At 38.3% G+C, this 22424-nt stretch overlaps 1 protein-coding gene across 1 annotated transcript; it reads left to right on the top strand.

Annotated features, from left to right (window-relative positions):
- The first annotated feature begins 2269 nt into the window (after positions 1-2269).
- On the top strand, positions 2270-3257 carry LOC127115415 (protein MIZU-KUSSEI 1). Its single transcript, XM_051046971.1, has one exon. The coding sequence runs from the start codon at positions 2313-2315 to the stop codon at positions 3117-3119; it is 807 nt and encodes a 268-aa protein (XP_050902928.1). The 5' UTR covers positions 2270-2312; the 3' UTR covers positions 3120-3257.
- The last annotated feature ends 19167 nt before the right edge of the window (positions 3258-22424 follow it).

Raw genomic sequence — 22424 nt, 5'->3', positions numbered from 1 at the left:
AAATGTCAAAAATATCATAACATCATCCATGTTTGCCAAAGACGTCTTTTCATCTGCAAACATCTCCTTCTATCGAAATGTCGAACCAACAATCTGTCGAAGTGTCGACAACACTTATCAACTAAACTGTTAATTTCATGGCGTCATTTGTCGAAAGAACTATTCTGCATACTACTCTCATGGCGTCAAAAACGCATGTATACACTTAGTAGGTGTATAACGATGTATAATGGTTAAGGTTTTCTAACGGCAGCGAGAAGCAATATATGACAGTGTTTTACGATGCTTTTAGGAGTCATTCTCACGTAAGACGAAAGTCTATATGGATGGCGATATGCTTAAGTATGATCAAACACTATGTGTTTTGGGTGTAAAAAACTGTCTTTTCCTCATACAAGCGAGATGTGTTCATAGGGGATTTTTAGGCCTAGGATTCTTAGGAAGGGTCACCGCCAACTTAGTCAATGGTGGACCGTTGAATCCCTATTTCTAAGGAGGCCATGGGTTAGTTAATGGCCATGACTTATGTCTGCCCCCAAAACGTCTTTTTCCATGTTTCATACGATTAGGCAATATGAGGAGCTTATGGGCAAGGCGATACCCCTCCTCCTGGACGATATGTTATTATCGCCGTCTGTTTGGGCGTCTTCTAGACATCGCCCTAGCAGAGTCCTACACATATAACACTACAAGTAGATATGAATGAAAAATCTAAAATGATACCAGAACCAAAGTTTCAAGAACACATGATTACACAAGGCATGCCTCAAAGCACGTGCGAAGATCTCTAAGGAAAACTAACAATTCAGACCAATAAACCATTTTATATGTTATCGTCTTCCACAAAGCGTTAGGATTGCCAAATTCTTCGCCTAAATCGTGGACAAAGGTTGTCATGTCCACACTCGTCGCTAGATGTAACATTGTTGTGAGACCAAAGATAGGCCACCAACTAAGGCTTGGGAGGAAACTATTTCGGGCTACACAAAACCTCAATCCACCATAAACAAGGTCGCATAAGTCTAAGTAAGACAAATCAGTGATACATATGCCCTATAGGCACATTTGATCAGGATTAAATAACACCTAGAGACCCTCAAATGACATAGTTTACAAGATCCTCTGATATATGTCCCTTGGGTTAACTATTCTAAAAAATGTTATAAGACCTTTGAACCTTAGACTTGTACTATAAAGTTAAAATACCAATTTAGACTATGGTGCACACTATTAAACCCCCGGAATCTCGCACTCACAACTTTAATCACTTGATCATCATAGTCTTGGCCATTAAACCTTCTATTTTCGAGAAAAACAAATCAACTACCAACACCTAACATTTACAATAATCTAAATCCAGCCGAGTCTTTCAAAAATCAACATCCAATATATAGCATTCACCATCACCTAAATCTAAATCCTTTAGATCCATCCTGATCATTTAGCAAATTAATAAAATAAATATGAAGACAATAAATCCACAAATGATTGTGAAAAAAAAAGAAAAAGAAAATTATTAACCATTCATCATCAGTTTTTAATATATTAAATCATATTCGCATTATATTAAATCTGAATCACAAATTATCTCAATTATACTTCCATTATATTGTGTGTCGTGGTACACTTCAAAACTCACATTTCCTTCTTAAGTAAAAAAACACATGTTCATTATCTATATATAAAGAAAAAAGTAAAACATTGTAGCTGCTAGCTTACACTTTTTTAATCTAGGTGGATATAAATGAATAGCTTCATATACTATTAGTATTATAAATAAAAATATTCCTATAAATAAGGATAAAGTTAGTTTTGAATTTAGTTGCATATTTAGGTCCGTAGGTGATAAATTATGTGGTTATGTTTATCTCTCACCAATTCCATTCCAAGGTGGGTATGGTAGCTGTGGCTTCACCTACAATTATTAACTGCCTCCAGTGCAACTCAGTGCAACAAGTCAATCCCCTCCTCCTACCCATTTCTTTTGATAAAGAAATTACATCAAAACTGTCTCCCCTTTTGTAGTTCCGCCTCACACACAACAAAATCATCAAACTTTACCTGTCCATTTCAACTCTGATTTGTTGTTGCCCTCAAAATCTCCAATTACTTGTTCCCTATAAGGTAGGTGGTGGTTGTTTACCTTCCTTTTGACATATTCTCTTTCCTATCCTTCATCATATGGGTATCATACTATGCAGTGCTTATTACAATGATGTAGATAAAACCACCTTTTTGAACACACTAGTACTAAATTATAAGTGAGAAACATCATTTGTAACACTTTTGTGGTTACTTTTTTCTCCATTATTATGAAGAGTATAATGGCAGCCAAATCACCTCATGACTCTTCATTCTCCTTCTCTAGAAGGTACTTCCATTGGAAAAAGAAGGCTTTGGATGAGGACGATGAAGAAAAAATCCTTAACATAAGTTCATCATCACATTTCGCCGAGGATGATAACGATAACGATGACGATGATGTTGCCGGAAAGAAGGAAGAAGGTCATCATAATCAACTTAGATACCAAATGCCAGTAGGAATTGCGGCTCTTGAAAAGAACAAGAACTCAAAATCAAAGTTCAAGTCAGCACTAACAATTCTTACTCACAGTTCTAGCACACGTATGGTGGGTACCCTTTTCGGCTACCGTCGTGGACATGTCCATTTTGCTTTCCAAGAGGACTCAAAGTTAAGCCCTGCATTTTTAATTGAGCTAGCAACACCGACAAGTGTTTTGGTTAGGGAAATGGCTTCCGGGGTGGTGAGGATTGCATTGGAGTGTGAGAAGAAATCAGGAGGAGGAGGAGGAGGAAGAAAGGGTTTGAAGTTACTTGAGGAACCCATATGGAGGACTTATTGCAATGGAAGGAAATGTGGTTATGCATATAGACATGAATGTGGATCAGAAGAATGGAAGATATTGAAAGCTGTGGAGCCAATTTCAATGGGTGCTGGTGTGTTGCCAATGCCAAGTAGTGGGAATGAAGGTGAGATAATGTATATGAGAGCTAAGTATGAGAGAGTTGTTGGTTCTAAGGACTCTGAAGCTTTCTACATGATGAACCCTGTTGGTACTGCTGGTCCTGAACTCAGCATTTACTTGCTTAGAGTTTAACATTCATGTCTCTCTATCTCATCTATCTATAGTGTTATGTAATTTTGAATATTGTGTTCTGCGTTCATGTCTAAACAAGATGAGAGAACATGATTTTAAGTTGTGCTTGTGGTTTTACTTATATATCATGCCAAAATGCATGCAATTGCGTCCATTAGAGTGAATAATTTGTTAAATATAAGAAGGTATATATATTCTTACATGCAGAATATAAATATGCAAATACGTGGTTTTTTTATGGCAAAAAGTATGTATATCAATAAAAAGTAATAAATGCAATCGATAAAGCGTAACAAACCACACACATATCTACCCCGGTACAAGTGGTAGGGTAAACAAAAGCTACCACCACAACAAAATTGTCCTTTATCAGTTTGTTTTATTTTATTTTTAAATAAATAATATTTATAGTGTTATATATTTTTGTATAAAAAAATTAAATTTTTATTTTTACAAAAACTTCAAATAAATTTTTGGATTTTAATAGTTATTTTTAAAATATTATTTTAAATATTTCATCATATTATCGAAACAAATTTCAAAACATCATCTAATTTTAAAACTATTTCAAATAATTTTTCATAAAATTCATTTTTGAGATACTAAATTTTTGAAAAAATTATGATTTTGACTATGTTTTGATCCACAATAATGTATGTTTATGTTATAGAAGGTTGAAGTTAACCTTTTAATTTATCAAAAGTAAATTTAAAAAAATTGTAATATTTTAAAAAATATTTTTATAGAATTCATTTTAAAAAATATAAAGAAAAATCCATTTTTTTAACACTAAAACAAACTAGCCCAAAGTTTCAAAAAGAAATCTCAAAAATAATAACACTCCTCTAAAACATACCAACTAACTAGGAAAAACAAAAGAGAATTCTACTCTCCAATAAAACTGCATGTAGATCCCAATAAAGAACACAAACAATCAAAGAAGAAATCTCCACAAAAACAAGAAGGTTACTCCACCTTAAGAAATCCATAAACACTGAAAGTCGATATTCACTCATAATTAAGGTAGAGTTTCCAACCAAACAAATAAAGGGTAAGAGTAGTTCAAAAGCTTTCCTTGATACTATTTTTCACGCCAAAGTGATATTCGTTTCCTCCAAATCCTCCACATTAACAAATTTACTAGAAAAAACCAAATTATTCTGAGGCTTCCAGATTACCCAAATCATCACGTGGCATACCATCACAAAACCCCTCTCTTAACTTAAATGACACTCATAAATACCCAAAAGTCTCAAAATGCGACATCTCCTGATTAATTAGAAAATAACAACCCATTCATCTAAAAATTATATATCATAAAGTCAAAACTAAATAACAAGTGATAAATAAATGAGAATTTGACTCTATAATCCCCTCAAAAGACTACAAGTCCCCCTACATTATCTAAGAGAATCTTATTGAAACATACTCTAAATTATTTTGAAGATAATAAACTATTTTAAAAATTCTATGTAACGTCATGAATTATATATTATGATAAGGCATGATTTCAAAGTTCAAAGAGCTCATGATCCTTTCATATAAATTGTATCTCCACCATTATAACAACCAAATCACTCGTGAGGATTCACAAAGCAGAGATGAGGATACATAGTTATGATCACATAAAGTCAAATGCGTTTTAGAATAATGAGAAGACAATTTGGCTTTAGCATGACAAGACATCTCACTATTAACATCAAGCTAAAGAAAAACAACTTTATCAAAAGAGAATAAGTTCCAAGGAAAATCACTTCCATTCTAGGATCCAAATCGAGCTTATGGAAGATTTTTAATATGTGATACCTTTCACGGATAAAGACGTAGTACATTTCAAAAGATCAAACATTTATTTAAAATTCATCTATAAATTAAAACTTTCACTCTCTTTTAAGGCATAAATGTTGAATATCAAAAAGAAAGTTTTGAACTAAAAACATATCAAGCTTCAACATTACTCTCTCTCTCTCTCTCTCTCTCTCTCTCTCTCTCTCTCTCTCTCTCTCTCTCTCTCTCTCTCTCTCTCTCTCTCTCTCTCTCTCTCTCTCTCTCTCTCTCTCGATCATCAATCCAATATATAAAATAGTCATTATTAAGTCTCTCACTACCATACGGAAAATTTGAATTCATCTTTGTATATCTAAAAACAAATCTTGTAATAATATATCGTCAAGTGATATAAAAAGACTTGTAGAAAAATTGTGTAAGCTCTCTGAAAGCTGAAACATTAAGAGTGTATGCTTGGTGAGGCTAAAAGAATACATGGTATAGAAATAGCTCTCTCAAGAAAAATTATTTTAAGTATGAGTAAAAAACTTCACATACTGTGAGGACTGGAGTAACCATTTTTGTTCAACCATTATAACTCTTGCGTGTCCCTTCTCTTTATTCTCTTTCCTTTAACTTATTATACTTTCATTCACATCCTCACAGACTTTACACTAACTTATCATTTTATCACATACTAATCCTTCTTCTTCAAGAACACAAACAAAGTCCATGTTATGTTTCAAGGTAAAACGAAAAATGATTACTCTCAAATTCTCTCAAACCAGAAAAGAAAGGAAAAATGATTACTCTCAAATTCTCTCAAACCTAGATGCTCAAAATGAAATCATCTTTTTACAAAACCATGACCAAAATTAAGAGGAGCTGACAGTACCACACTCTGAGGATGAAGAAGATTAGGCGTTGACTTCTCGAAGGATCCATATCAAATGGTGTTAAGAATAAATCAAAATAAAAAAATATTTTAAAATATAAGAGATCCATATAAAATTGAATTAGACAAATGTAACATTGTATGTTATGGATTCAAAAAGATAGGACACTTTAAAACTGAATTTCCTTAAGGTAAAATGACTAAAAAATGACCTCATTTTAAAAAGAAATAAATGATGATCTCCTAGGATGACTCTAAAAACTCAAACCGAGAAGTTGAGGATGAGGAAATAAATTTGTCTAATGACAAACTCAGACACTAAAGAGGTAAACCTCTTTGACTAATGATACAAGTGTTATTTATTTGTAAGAAAAAAACCTATTCAACACTCTAGGTCTAAACACATTGAAATAAATTATCATTTTATCAGAGATCATGTTCAAAAGGGAGATATTGAGTTGATTTATGTTGAATATAAAATCAACTTGCTGGCATTTTTACAAAGCTATTAATAGAGGATAAATTCAATTTCATCAGATAAAAACTTTCCATTATTAAAATTTCTATTTAAATCATACTACTACTCTAACAATGCATAAATGAGGATACAAAATTTTGAGGATTTCATGATGTTTACAAAGGTCACCTTAATCATTCTATTTTTTTAATAAAGATTCATCATTGTTCAGATTTTGTGTCAATTATGACACCTCTCAGTTTCTCTGTATCATTATTACTCTTGTCTTGTCATTTCTCAAAAAAATATAAATTACGTTAAATCCATGTCCAATCATTCATTTTCTCTCCCCAAAGTAATGGTAACCTACTTTCCTAACACTTCAAATTTGCATGAGTTCCCCTATCTGCATGCCACTTTATTTTCCCTATTCTCACATTTTCTTTTCCCCATTCGCTTCTTCCTTCCATCCCTTCACATTCTACTTTTCCTTTATAAATTAAAATCCAAGTGTTCTCCATCTATCCAAAAATCCTTCACTTATATCTCACACAAGAAACAATATCTAATTCCTCTTCAAACCTTTAATTAATCTTTCATTTCTTCCTTCCATACCTTCACATTCTATTTTTCCTTTATAAAATAATATTTGAGGGTTCTCCATATATCCAAAAATCCTTCACTTCCATCTCACACAAGCCAAAATATTTACTTCCCCTGCAAATCTTCAATTAATCCATTGTGATGACCAACCCTTCACCACCCTTCCTCTATCCCCACAAGCTTCTGCACCTGAACCATCCATGAAACCTCCTCTAACCAAACCTAAAACAAGAAAAACACGACCAAAGCCAAACATGTATGAACATACCCCCTTCTAAATTTAGAAGATCAACTAGACTTACAAAACATGAAGCCTCCATCTCAACCTTCTTCACCAAGTTCATGTGATTTTGAAACCGACCCGTATCCCTACATTGACTCTTTATCTAACCTTGGTGATAAATCCATTCTAATATATATGCAAACGCTAGAGATTCATTCAATAAAAAGTGGTACAAATCTATAATAGTATATGGGAAATCAGAACATTTTGAGAGCATCACTGAGAGAGGATACAGTGTTGAAGAACTTGTTCATGCACAAGGCTAGACGAACATGCGCACCCTTTACAATAAAACCTACCCAACAATGGTTCATAATTTTTACATTATTGTTGACACTGATCCTTTAGACTAAATACTCACTACTACTATAAAAGGTATCATAATCATCTTGACTTCCTCACTCATCTGTAAAATTCTTAATGTCCCAGATTATTGGCTTTCATCTCTTTCATAACAATTGGCGGTCTTCTTATGACCTTGACATAGACTTTTATAAATTGATATATTTAAACACCTTAAAAAGATATTTGTTTCCTCTAACCTCAAGCCTTGGCCTCACATCTTGCACAAACTTTTCATTTACAACATTGTACCTCGGGCTAGCAGTCTTGAAAAGGTCTCAGAACAAGAACTCCTAGTTATATATCATATACTACATAAAAAGCCTTTACATCTTGGGTAGGGTCGGGGCGCGAAAAATACCCGAGCGTAAGAAACGCTCAAAACATAAACAAAATAGAGTCGCAATCAAACTTTATTTATTCCCAAAAAGGGAAAGGGAAAATATCGTTAAAACACAAAAAAAGAAAAGAAATGGTCGTCGCAACCAAATAAGATTTAGGAGTCGGTTATATAAGGGGAATGTATTAACACCCCTTACATCTGTTGTACTCAATGAGACCCATTTAGTTAGTTTTGTGTAAGAGTGTTAGCATGATATTATTTCGCGATCTTCTACTTATCAAGTAAGTAAAGAGAAAAGGAAAACATTTTTTTAAAGGGGTGCCTGACAAGATTTCAGAATCCTGCTCCTACGTATCTTTAGGTGCTATAGAGAACTCAAGGCTACTTAGTTCTACTAAAAAAGAACTAATGGTTTGATTGATTTTAAGAAGTATTCCTTTATACATATCGAGTGATTAAACATTTACTTTTTGCTCTCTCTTGGAGGCGGAAGTCTTTGTTTGTTTCACGTCGATATGCATAAAGCATACTCATTTCTAAAAATGTTTTCGAAGTCACGCAAGGGCGGAAAACAAGTTTGATTGGTTAAGTTTCTTTTAAGTGGGGACAAACATCCAAACATGGAGCTCTACTACAGTACTCAAATTTACCGAAAAGGAAGAGGCCTAAGCCTAAGCCCAATCACTCTCTTTTCATCCAAAAGTTATTATGAAAGATGTATGGCGAATTAGGCCAAAGTTCATTAACAAAAGACGATTATTCACACAGGGAGCTCTACAACAGTTCTGTCACGATGCTAAAAGTGTTTTGGCTAGGGAAATGACTTCTAGGGTGGTGAGGATTACCTTGGAGTGTGAGAAGAAATCAGGAGAAGTAGGGGGAAGAAAGGGTTTGAAGTTACTTGAGGAATCCATATGGAGGACTTATTGCAATGGAAGGGAATGTGGTTATGCATATAGACATGAATGTGGGTCAGAGGAATGAAATATATTGAAATTTGTGGAACCAATTTCAATGGGTGCTGGTGTGTTGCCAATGCCAAGTAATGGGAATGAAGGTGAGATAATGTATATGAGATCAAAGTATGAGATAGTTGTTGCTTCAAAGGACTTTGTAGCTTTATACATTATGAACCCTATTCGTACTGCTGGTCCTGAACTCAACATTTACTTGCTTAAAGTTCAACATTCATATCTCTCTTCTCATCTATCTATAGTGTTATGTAATTTTGAATATTTTGTTTTGCATTCATGTCTAGAAAATATGAAAGAACATTATTTTAAGTTGTGCTTGTGGTTTCACGTTATATATCATGCCAAAATGCATGCAATTGTGTCCATTAGAGTGAATAATTTGTTAAATATAAGAAGGTAAATATATTTTTACATGCAGAATATAAATATGCAAATATGTGTTTATTAATAATAAAGTAATAAATACAATCAATGAAGCGTAACTTGTAACATCCCAATAAAAATAAGATAATTATTTGATTTAAATTAATATTATATTTATTAATTTAGTTAAATAATTGGAATTATTGGATTATTATTATTATTATTTTGGAATAATAATTATTGGAAAATATATAAGTGTGAAGTAAGGAAAAAGAATCCCATTTTGGTAAAAAGAGTTTTTACGTGAAACAGAGAAGCGGCTGAAAAGTGGAAAGTGGAGAAAGGGCAAAGAGGAAGAGCAAGGGCAAAGGTTGGAGAAGAGAAAAGCTTGGAGCTTAGAGATTGCCGGATTAACTCAGGTAAGGGGGGTTTATCGTCGTTTAATGGGTATTATGGGTTAGCATGTAATGGGTAGTGATAAGCCGTTGAATTGACCCTAATTGGGATTATGAATGCTGGAAAATTATGTTGGATAAACTGTGTTTAGGCTGTAATTGAATCTGTGTTTGGGTTAGTTGTGAATTTCCGAACGTATAGCTTTTTACGGAATTGGAATCGGAGGTCCGGAAGTCCTCCAACGGCGGAAAATGCGGGGAATTCTGCATTCTGCCTTGTGTTAGCGCAGGAACAGCTTCTGTCTTGCGTTAACCGGTTAACCCAGGGTGTTAACCGGTTAACACTGTTATGTATTTTGAATAATTGCTGTTTTGTCTGCGTTAACCGGTTAACACAGGGTGTTAACCGGTTAACACTGTTGTGAATGCTGAGATATGGCTGATTGTGCTGCGTTAACCGGTTAACCCAGGGCGTTAACCGGTTAACACTGTTAAGTTTTGGGCAGAAAGCGTGTTTGTGCTGCGTTAACCGGTTAACCCAGGGCGTTAACCGGTTAACACTGTTGCAGAGGAAAAAAATTGTTAATTAAAATGTTGTGTGCCTAATTGATGGTTGCCTATATCGGTGTGTGATATAGTAGGGATTATTTCCCGCTGTTTTGAGCAGTATAGGTATTAGTAGAGTGTGCTAATACTGTGTTTAATTATTTGACATGATATGATGTGTTGATACATGTGTTGTGAATGTGTATGTTATGCATGTGTTGTGAATGGACTGTTTTATGGCTTAGAGAGTGAGCATCGGTCCATTGTGGATTATTGTTGTGATGTTGCATTGCTAGGTGATTAGCGTGCATAATGTGGCCTTTATGGTGGTAGCTAATTCCCATGGTGAGGAATTAGTGATGTTAGTCAATTGGACTGTTTTTGATGTTTGCATGCTAGGTGAATTAGCGTGCATGGCATGGCCCTTGGGGTGGTAGCTAATTCCCATGGTGAGGAATTAGTGATGTGAGTCACTAGGTCTCAAATGAGTGGGACTGGTGAGCTTGGTAGCCGTACCTGGATTTGGTCGGTGAAGTTGAACTATATGTTCACGAATAGTCGGTACCGCATGCATGGAGTCTCATTGCATAATATATGTGTAGTGTATAATATGAATGGATGTATTCCAATGTTATACGTGAATTGTGTTGATATTGAGTATGATATTTGAGTTGATGTGCCGTTACTGAATGTGTGATACGATTAGGGCGATTAATGTGTTAAATTACTTAACATGACATTATATTCTATAATGCTTATTATATCGATTGAGGAACTCACCCTTACAACTATTTTTCAGGTAACGAGCAGTGATTGAGTAGAAGCTAATGCTTGGAGTCTAGTGTAGTCTCCTTAGTGGGTCATGCTCTGATAGATGTAACATCGGGAGGGAACATTTTAATTGTGTTGTTGATGTTTGCTGAACCAGTTTACATGTAGTATGTTACATGTTTTGAATGATCGATTTGATCTCTATCCGCTGCGTATTGTGCAATACTTTATGTTTTGAGTTAAATAATGAGCATGACTAAATAGTATGACGAATGGTGCGAAAAAAATGTGTGACACCCTTAATTGCATGATTACTCTGATTTATATGTTGTTATTTTAATTAAATATTTGGGGTATTTTAGAAGGGTGTTACATTAGTGGTATCAGAGCATAGTCGGTCGAGTCGAGTCATAATTATTCTATTTCCCCTGTACGGGATAGGTGTCGTGTAACCCTATCAGTACTTATTGTTTTAGCTTGTTGGGTTTTCAGAATAGAGATGGCGGGAAGAGGTAGAGACGATGCTGCGATTGCTGAGGCTCTGGGTATGCTAGCTGGAGTACTTGGAGGGAACCCGAATGTTGTGGGAATGGGAGCTGCTCGTCAACTGAGTGAGTTCCAGAAGAACAATCCTCCAATGTTCAAGGGAGCATACGATCCAGATGGCGCTCAGAAGTGGTTGAAGGAGATCGAGAGAATCTTCCGGGTGACTGAGTGTGCCGATAACCAGAAGGTCAGGTTCGGTACGCATATGCTGTCAGAGGAAGCAGATGATTGGTGGATTGCTACCCGCACTGAGTTGGAATCTGCTGGGAATGCTGAGATCACTTGGGCTGTGTTCAGAGAGAGATTCCTGAGGAAGTACTTTCCAGAGGATGTCAGAGGAAAGAAAGAGATAGAGTTCTTAGAATTGAAGCAGGGTAACAGGTCTGTTACTGAGTATGCTGCTAAGTTCACAGAGCTGTCAAAGTATTACACTCCCTATAATGAGGCTGCTGGAGAATTTTCAAAATGTGTGAAGTTTGAGAACGGGTTACGTCCTGAGATCAAGCAGGCTATTGGGTATCAGCGGATTAGAGTGTTTTCTGATTTGGTGGACTGTTGCAGGATTTTTGAACAGGATTCCAAAGCCAGAGCGGAGAGCTATCAGCAGAGGGTTGATAGGAGAGGCAAGAATCAGAATGATCGTGGGAAACCGTATGCAGCTGTAACACCTCAAATTTGCACCTAGCATTGTACATACATTTTCATATTAGGTCATAGCATATCATGGTCCATTGCATAGCATTGCATTGCCTCTTTTGCCTCAAGTGCAAGCCAATCAAGAAATTAGGTCAAACTAATCAGGAGATCAGTCAACCAAGCAAGCAAGCATGATTCTCAAGGAGCCAAAGCCTTGGGGTTGGTCCAGAGTTCATACAACTTGGGACATCATTTGAAGTCAAGTTCTCAAGGAATTAGGGTTTGGAAGTCATCAGTCAATGAGCAGACAGTCAGAAACCCTAAAAGTCAACTGTTGGTCAACTGTCCATTTAATCAGTGATTTGATGATTGGAATTGGTTTGTGAGAGTTCATTCATGGCCAAATAGTCCTCATATATCATGTCCAACACCATCATGGAAGAATTTGAAGCCAGATCAGAAATTTCCAAAAATGGAAACTGGGCCTGTAACTGAAACCTGCCATAAATGGAAAGTCTTGATCCTCAAAATTACATCTTGATACAAGCCTCAAATGAATTTTTGCCCAACATGAAAGTTGAAGATCTTGTTCTCCCATTTCCAAAAAGTCCTAGAACTCTCAATTCCCATGTGTGGTTGGCAAGTTATGATCGAATCGATTTCAGAAAATCTTGAACTTCAAAGGGCCATATCTCTCAAACCGTTTGGCCAATTTTGGTGGGGTTTTTTCCTACAAGTCACATTTGATCCCCTCTTTCCAAAAATATAAATTTCATGAGCCAAAACCTCACCAATCAAAATGGCATTTTTTGACCTATCACATTTAAATGCAAGTTTGACCAATGTTTGACTTTTTGATATAAACATTTTTCTAACATTTGGCCAATTGGAACAGCTCAAAAATATCATTTTAAGTGTGTTTGCAAGCTCAAATTATGCAGTACTTGCACCCATCATGAATCCATACTTGGTTGCTTGGATTGTAAGGAAAGTACAAATTCACCATGACTATCCATGCTATCCACCATACCACACTTTGTACTCCTAAACAGAAACTTAAACCTGATTTTGCTGTCAATTTTGAACACAACTTGCAGCCTAAAACTAACAGCAAAACAATAAGTCATGTCCTAGTTGCTTAAGAATTGGAAAAAGTACATGTTTGCACCATACTTCCACAACCATGCTTGTACTTACACATAACAGTTTGGTGCATCAGATTTTCTGTCATTTTTGAATATTACTGGCTGCACAATACCACAGTAAAAAGAGATTGCCTTGCCACCAAAAGCAGCACTGAACAGCAGTTCTGGAGGATGGATTTGCTGTCATATTAAGGACAGTAGCAGCACAGCAGGCCAACCATTCTTTCACTCATCTTGATCCACCTTGCTTTGGCACTGTTGAAAAAAAAGCTGTCAAAAAGACTCCATATTTCCATGGCCATACTTGGTACTGCACATAGCAGTCTTGATTCATTGTCTGTCATACTACAAACCCTTGGCAACACATGACCAACGATTTTTTTGGGACTGAGGCAAAAGACCTTGCTTTTGACACTTGCAAATGCTGACCAAAAAAGCAACTTCCAACAGAATTTTCTAAACCTAATTCTCCTGTCATGAGGAATTAAGGACCAACATAACCAACAAACACAAACCAATGCAACAGAACTGAACACATTCATTCATGCTAAAAAAAAACTGCTTTGGCCATGTTCTACAAACTGTCAAAACTCAAAACCACAAAGCCATCATAAAACCAACAGTTCCACCATCATTTTTCTGTCATGAAGTAGCAGCAGCCTCCCTCCAACTTCCCATTCTCTCAAACTTCTCATTCTTGGCCAAGGTCATTTTGCTGTCCAAACACAAGAGAACAAAACCAAGCCTTGTAACCCTGCCATGGTAAACCAGTAGCAGACCAAACACTTGTCCCCTCTTCTTTTCTCTCAAGCCTCACTTTGCCATTTCATCATTTTGAAAACCTTGCCAAACCACAAAGCAACATAGAACAGCAAATGAGAAACACCATGTTCCTGTCATGAGAAAAACTGCCAGCAGCATACACTCTCTCAAACCTGACCTGGCTATTGGCTTTTGCATTTCAAAGAATCCTGTCACAACATCCAACAGAAAAAGAACCATAGAACTTCACTCAAACTAAAAAAGGCCTAACTGATCTTGCTATTGGATTTTCAGGATTGGCTGTCAAAACACAAAAGAACAAAACCTTGCCAAACCACAAAGCAACATAGCACAGCACATTAGAAACACCATTCTCCTGTCATGTGAAACCTTGCTAGCTGCATCCATCAAACCATTGTGCACTCATTCACTCAAAAATCATACCTTGACTTTTTTTCATTTTCAGTCCAAAAACTCCAAACCCTGCCTTGCCAACCATAGCAGTTTGGTTCATCTCAACTTTTCATCATTGCCAACCAATTAGCCAACATAACACCAAAAAACACACAAGAATTCCCAAACTCACCATTGCAGAAAAACTCACTTTCTACTTCAAAATCCAAATCTTCAAAATCATCATTTCCCCCAAGTTCCTTGTAAACTATCCATTCAAACACCTTCCATATAACATATAGAAGCTACTGTAGACAGAAAATCGCATCTGTAATCACTAAATCATCATATCCAAATCTCACATTTTCACGCTTGCAACTTGAGTTGGCCAGAACAGTTGAGGAGGTTTCAAGGCAAACTCTCAATGGCATTACATTCCTGGAGCATCAAAGGTGCTAAAGGGATCATTAAGCACCATTAAAAGTGCTTGAAATAGAATCTCCATCTTCACCTACAAGCAAAATCAGTTCAGTGGCCATTTGCATTTCCAGCTTGGTTCAAGTTCAAGTAAGGTGTCAAACAGCTTGCCTTGGACTCTTTGAAGCTATTTGGATACTTGTCAAGCATTGAAAGCATCTCCGGCATCACATTCAACATTGCCCTGTTCAGTTTGGTAAATTTTCGAGCTCCATTGTTCTTCAAATTACTACATGCTTTGGATAGGTCTTTCTATGCTGAGTACCATGATGCCCTTATTTTTAAAAATGGCTGTGTGTGCATGAAGTTATTTGGAAAACAAGTTTGGTGTTAAAATGTGTTTTTGCTCGATTCTTGACTTGTGTGTGGTTTTAATGGAAATCAATGGTGGATTCATGTTGACCTTGCCATGCTGATCATTTCCATATATTCAATTTTGTTTTTTGGGCAAGTTTGTGAAATCATGATTTGGGGATGGTGATGAACAGCGAAACCCTAACTTCCAAAATATTTTCCCAGATTTTTCTGCCCCATTTCTCACGTGCATGGCCTTGCATCTCAACAACCAATTAGAACATTTCAATCCTTGCCCAAAACGACCGTGTTTGGTTAAGTGAATCATGATATTACAACTTTGCCATTCTTGCTCCATTTATTTCATTTTATTTCACATTTTATAATCAATCTTCCAAAATTCATAACTTGCTCATTTTTGATCCAAATTCAATGGGATTTTTTGTGTTGTGTTCATCATGATCTCTACTTTTTTATCATTATTTTTCCAGAATTTTTGGATGAGTGGTTTTTAAATGTTGCTAGGGTTTGTGACATGTGACCAATTTTTGTACACTTTGCCAAATCAATTGTGAAATGATGAGAATGTATCCAATGACTCCCAAATTTTTTGTGCTTAAACTAGACACATTCATGGTGATTTTGGTGTAGAGTTTGTGCATTTATCATTTGTGGTTTGTGAGTTATGATTTTTTGAATTAGGGTGTGACAATTTGTGTCACACCATTGATGTCCAACTTCATGATTTTCATTACCATGATTCATGACCTCCAATTGATCCAATTTTTTGCATGAACCTGATCTTGTATGTCTAGTTTACATGTGATTTTTTGTGGATTTATTTGTGGCATTTCCTAATTGTTTGAGATTTTCTCCCCTGTTGACCAAGATGTTGACTTTGTGTGACACATGTTCCCATTTCATTTGTGAAATTCTCATACTTTATTGGATGGACATGAAATTTTACATGAGATAACTAGACATCCTCATCTTTGCCATGGTTTTAGTCCCATTCATTTATCATACACCATTCTTGACTTATGATTTTTATAAGTTGATGCATGTTTGGTTGACTTCTTTGAGCATGTTCAAAATGGTTTTGACTTTCTGATTTTCATTGACTGCCTTCCACTTGTCCAAATGAGATGAAATTTGACATGCTTACCATGCTATGTGTTAGGAGTGACCATGATTTATTTGGTGATTTTTGGAAATGTTTTAGTTTGCTTTTGATGCAAGTCTTGCTGTTGACTTCTATGAGCTTCTGTTTGCCATACTTTGACCTAAATGGTTCATGAAATGATGATAGTGATTGATATGAATGTGAACCCAATTGAGTTTGTTTCTTGAATGTTTAAACTTGACTTTGATTGGATATCCCTTGCTGTTTTGGCTTTCTCATTTATTTTTGACCCTAGGCTTGCCCTAGTGGTCCTGGTACTCACTTTTGAGCTTATGTTTTCAGGTTAAGCTACAAATGCTTCAAAGAGATCATTACAATTTGATTGAGATTGCTTGAATATCATTGTCTAACTTGTTTGTTTTGTAGGTGGCTTGGCTCACATGCCTTGAGCCTTGTGCCTTGCACATTCACTTGCTTGTGTTGACTGTTGACCCTTGTTTCATCCTGATTTAACTTTGACTTGTATACTAATTGTGCTTGACTGATTTCAGGTACTTTAGTTGCTTTTAGTTCCTTGTGAACTTTGCTTTGCTTTGCTTGATAAGCAATTTGCATTGAGGTATGTCTCTTTTACTTCATGTAGTCTGGAAGACCTGGCCTGTTACTTGGCCAGGCAACTGTCTGAAGTCCTCCTTAAGAGGCAATGTTTGTGACTGTTTACTTTTGTCCTTGCATAGAGTCAAAGTCCTCCTAAGTGAAGAGGCAATTGGTGGAAGGTAGGGATATGCAATCTATCCCCCACTATTCAGTGTGTCATCTGCTTTGCTCACACCACTGTGTTGATGCATTTCAGATACAAACCCAAGATCTTGTACAATTGTACAGTTGAGTCAGTTTCAAATGTGTAGAAGGGTTCCCACTTTCTGAACCCACACATTCTTGTCAAATGCTCTCCCAGGTCAGGGATAGAAGCAATGAGGCACACCCCTCATCACCTTTCATCTGCTTCACCTTAGCCCCTCAATGGCAAGGTTAAGAGCAACATTCACCCAGTTCCAGAGGTTTGTTTGTTGAGGTTGATATGACCCCTCGACTAAAACCTAACCCTTGTTTGAGCCACTTGCTTGTGTATAGTGTGTGCTATCTGTGCTTGTAGGATTGTTTGACTTGCTTCCTGTGCAAGTTAGGATTGTTTGACTTGCTTCCTGTGCAAGTTAGGATTGTTTGACTTGCTTCCTGTGCAAGTTAGGATTGTTTGACTTGCTTCCTGTGCAAGTTAGGTTTAGTTTAGACTTGCTTCCTGTGCAAGTTAGGTTTTGCTTGGCTCGCTTCCTGTGCAAGTTAAGTGTGTGCGTGGCTTGCTTCCTGTGCAAGTCATGACTAGGATAGGTTGGCTCCCTGTGCCAGTTAGCTAGAAACCTTAACTTAGGGATGAATTTGCATGATAACATCTAGGCTCGAGTCGTAGTCTCCCTAGTTGTGTCTCCCTCTGTTATCTGGTTAGGCTAGTCCTTTATCCCTGCGTAGGGGAACTACATCGCCCTGATCTTCATACCAGATGAAGTATGTAGGCAGGAGATTGAGCTGATCTCTCCGGGCGCCCTTTTTTCTTTTTGTGTGTGTTGTCTGACAGTTGCTAGGCTCGAGTGCCTGACTCCTTAGCAATTTGTTGTCTGTCTGTTTGAGTGTGTGCTTGACAGTTATAGGCTCGAGTCCCCGACTCCCTATTAACTTGTTGTGTTGTTGTGTGCTTGGAAGCTGATGTAAGTCCATCGAGTGGCATTTGGGTTCCAGTGTGGGTTTGTTGGTTCGGATGCTGATGTAAGTCCAGTGATTGGCATTCAGGCTCCATGTTTGCCTTTGTGTGTGTTTTGGTTCGGATGCTGATGTAAGTCCAGTGATTGGCATTCAGGCTCCATGTCTGCCTTTGCCAGTGTTGGTTTGTGTGCGTGTTAGCCGAGCTACGAATGCTCTGATTCTTCTCTCGTCCGAGAAGATACGTATGCATAGGATGCGATATCCTAGCGAGCATGTGTCGTTTCCCCAGTCCGAACTACTTCGACTCTGATGTCTATGCCTGATAGACTAAGTAGGCCCAGGATGCGATATCCTGCCGAGTCAGTTTCAGTCTTGTTTTCTTGTGTCTCTTTCAGCCAGTGTGTGTGTGAGTTTGAGCAGTGTTTAGCAACCAATATTCCTTCCTTTTGTGCGTGGATCCCGTAGAGTACTACGGATGCGTAGGGGTGCTAATACCTTCCCTTCGCATAACCGACTCCCGAACCCATACTCTTTGGTCGCGAGACCATGTTCTTTCCCAGGTTTACTCTGAGCGTTTCCTTTCCCTCTTTTGGGATAAATAACGCACGGTGGCGGCTCTGTTGTTCTTGTTTTCCCGCCGGTTTTTCGCGCGATGCGACAGCTGGCGACTCTGCTGGGGATCATAGAGAAGTTGACCTATGCTGGTCCATCTTCCCTGAGCGAGTCTCTCCTAGCGCTCTCTAGGATTAGGGTTTTGGTTGCTTTGTGCTGTTATTTATTGCATTCATTGTATATATGTGCATTTACTGTTTGCATTTATTGTTTGCATTAATGTTTGCATTCATTCATATTCATCTGTTGGCTGTGCTGTGTTTCCTTGTTTGGGGTGGGAGTTACTCGAGGTAAAAGGCCCAATACCCAGGCTATGAGTGAAATCTAGGAAACCTAGGAATAGAGTGATTCATGGGAAGCGGGTGGTGTACGCCACTTAGCGGAACATTGATATCACGAGCAGTTCAGACCCTGGTGGGATATTATCGGTGCATACATCGGGTGTGCACAGGATGATATTCTGCGAAAGGTTATTTATGCTGCGTTTCTCTTCGACTTTACCCTGGCCTAGATAACACCGTGAGTGGGGAGGGTTTGATCATTACAGGTACAGTTGCTGATTGGTTGGTGATTTGTTGGTGACTCTTGGTACTGATGGTGACTGTGAATTATGGGGCATTTATTTCTGGGACGCCAGAGTTCTGTCCGTGGTTTATCAGCGGGTTCCGTTTATTTCGGATCCCCGGGCTGAGTTGAGAGTACTTGTTCAGAGGATCCGTTTGTCACCCGTTTAGTGGTTGTTCCTGTAAAGATAAGTGATATAATCTCCGGTTCCGTTTATTTCGGAACCCCCCAAGTTGGATTTATGGTGACTTGATCCCACAGATTGACTGATTCAGGAAAGCAGAGGGTCTACAGTTGACTTGGTGGCACAAAGGCCTGCATTCATGCATTTGCATCATATCATCTCGCATTCATCTGCATTCAACTCATGTCTGTCCGTACTCAGGGTCCATTACTCTTAGATTAAAAAACCCCGGTTGAGAGACATCCAGATGTCAAAATGTTGTTGATGAAATTTTATCTGTCTCAATGAAACCAAAAAAAGGAGGACCGAATATTCCTAGTACGGACAGACATTGCATGTGTGAGTCATACTAACCCATTTGCTGTTTTGTAGGTTTCAGTATTCAACCGGTACGCATAGCTCGTCTGTTCAGATAACCTGCTGGGGGTCAACAAATCCAAGCTGATGGATCTTCCCAACGCCGACATCCTTGAGCTGAAAGAGATGATGAGGGAGTTGTTCAGTGTTGTGCAAGGGCTTGCCTTGGGACAGAAAGCCATGTCTGAAAGATTGGAAAGGATCGAGAAAAGGCTGATAGCAGAGAAGGTTCAGGGGAAGGCTCCGTCCTCCGAAGTGAACAAACCTTCTGGTACTGTAGCAGAGAAACCCTCCGACAGTGGTCCATTCAAGAAGAAGGTTGAGCCAGTTGGTGTGCCCGCAAAGAAAGAACGTAGCAAAGATCGTTATCATCCTTACGCTACCACTGTATCCACTCCTGTCAGCAAATCACCTGTTCAACAGCAACAACTGCCACCTCAACAGAAGACACCGAGAGCTGAAAGCCAGGTGAAGAAGAAGAAAGAGGATCGTCAGTTTGAGGAACCACCCGTGACTTACGCCCATCTGTTCCAAAGGTTGATGGATCTTGCTTTAGTACGGCCAAGGATATTGATTCCCATAGAACGGCAGAAGAGGCCACCAAACTATGATGAGAATGCCAAGTGCGAGTTTCACTCTGGGGCACCCGGACACAACATTGAGGGCTGTAGAGCTTTTAAGCATGTCGTCCAGGACATGGTGGACTCCGAGACCGTTAACTTGGCCCAGATTATGAAGGGGGATGTCAACCCTGCGCCCAGAAGGGGTCCTGTAAAAGTCAAGATGGTGAAGAAGGCCAAGAAAGGATTAGAGATGACTGAGGAGGATCAGCTAAAGGTTCCAATGGCTATGGTCCCAAAACCTCTGGAGCAGGATGGAGTTTTCCCTGTTAGTGATAATTCTTGTGCGATCGTCACCATAGAGGGAAGTGCACTGATGAAAGACACGACCCAGAAGATGAAGGAAGTAGAAATGGACGATGTAAGGTGTGGAGCACCCCGTCTGGCAGTTGAAACCATCCAGGTAGAGAACGCCCTTGCTGCCGAGAAAAAGAAGAAGCTGTCCATCTCTTCTTATAAACAAGCTCTGGAGGTGGTGAAGAACCAAGAGACCCAAGGCTGGGGAAGGATCATTGACATCGTGGCAAAAGCAGACATGTTTGGAGTCGGTTATCATCCGGATTTAGAGTCGTCTAGACTAGACAGAGGATGTCGTCCACTGTACGCCTTCGTCAGTGCAGGAATGTTGGATCCTGGTCATGCCCGTTCAATGGGTGAAGATGTCGACAGCAACCGCGAGCTTGAGGCGTAGATACAATCGTGCGTACCAGGCAACTGGAAGGCCTCCAAAAGCATCACTGTCACTCATTCTGAAGAGTAGTATTTCTGTTTTTCAATTTTTGTTTGCATGAAAGCCATACGTTTTGCCCGAAACGTAATGGTCCATTGTAAGGGCCATCTCATGTGTTTCATTATGCAACATTTTGCATCAGTAATGAATGGATGTTTTTGTAGTTAAAAGCGGTGTTCCCTGTTTTTCATTTAATTTTGCAAAAGTAAAAAAAACAAATAAAAATGGCAACGTTTTTTCATTCTCTTTCCTTTTGATTTTGTCTCGTTCCAAAGTGATTACTCTCCTGATCTCACCGATAACGATTTGGTTACACCTCTGTATGACTTCGACAATTCAACCTATCATGCCAGAGAAAAAGGCGAAGAAGATTGTGATTTGCTGGAATTAGCCAGGTCATTGAAACAAGAGGAGAAGGTGATTCAACCGCACGAGGAGCGATTCAAGATTGTTACTCCAAGCTCCGCCGAGGTTAGAAAGCAAAAGCTGAGGCCGACAAAGGATGAGAAAGAGAGAAGGTGTGAATAGACCATCAAAATGCGAGCAGAGCTAATCAGAAAGATGCATTCCCGGGACATCACAGTGAGGTATTGTTTGATTATATGGCTCAGGTCTCAGTGTTTATCTTCATGGATGGCTTCTTGGCCAAGACCAGATTAACTTGTTGCCAGATGGTATGAAGTAAACCAAGTCTATCACACAAGGGGCACCTTCTGGTTCTAAGTTGATGTCGCTCCGTCACATGAGGCCGGTGCCACGTACCAGAGGTCTACGGTGACTTTGTTTCGTGATATGATTCATCGTGAAAGCAAATGCCATGTTGATGACATGATGGCAAAGTCCCAAGCAGAACAGGGGCATCCGGTAGACTTGGGGCAAGTTGTTTGACCGTTTTAGATAACTCGTACTATTGAGTCTGAAGCAGTGCACTTATGGAGTGTTGTCCATCAAGCTACCGAGGCTTGTTGTGAGCGAATCAGAGGAATCGAGGTCAATCCTGCTAAAAAAAAAAAAAAAAAAAAGATAAATTGCAGGAACCTCTGATTCTGATACCTCAGTGAAAGAGATAACTGTTAATCCGGTACCTGATAACCCTCGAGGGGTCTACGAGGTGCGTATTGAGTCAGCATGACTAGTCTTGTCGAAAAGAGTATGCAATTTACCTAAGCAAAAAGTTTATCGGCCATGAAACAATACACTCACTGTTCGAAAAAACTTGATGTACTTCGGCATAGGCTGCTCGCCGACTGAGACAGTGTATGCTGATTCATACCACTTTGTGGATGTCCGAATGGATCTGATCAGAGATGTGTTTGAAGAAGCTAGTAGCAACCCAGGGAAAGGTTATCAACCAAGGAAGTTTGA

Source organism: Lathyrus oleraceus, chromosome 1, assembly GCF_024323335.1.
Source record: "Lathyrus oleraceus cultivar Zhongwan6 chromosome 1, CAAS_Psat_ZW6_1.0, whole genome shotgun sequence".
Classification (NCBI taxonomy): domain Eukaryota; kingdom Viridiplantae; phylum Streptophyta; class Magnoliopsida; order Fabales; family Fabaceae; genus Lathyrus; species Lathyrus oleraceus.
This window is presented reverse-complemented; position numbering and strand designations above follow the sequence as displayed.

Excerpts from the sequence above, each read along its gene's own strand:
- LOC127115415 (XM_051046971.1), top strand. The coding sequence starts at position 2,313 with ATGAAGAGTATAATGGCAGCCAAATCACCTCATGACTCTTCATTCTCC.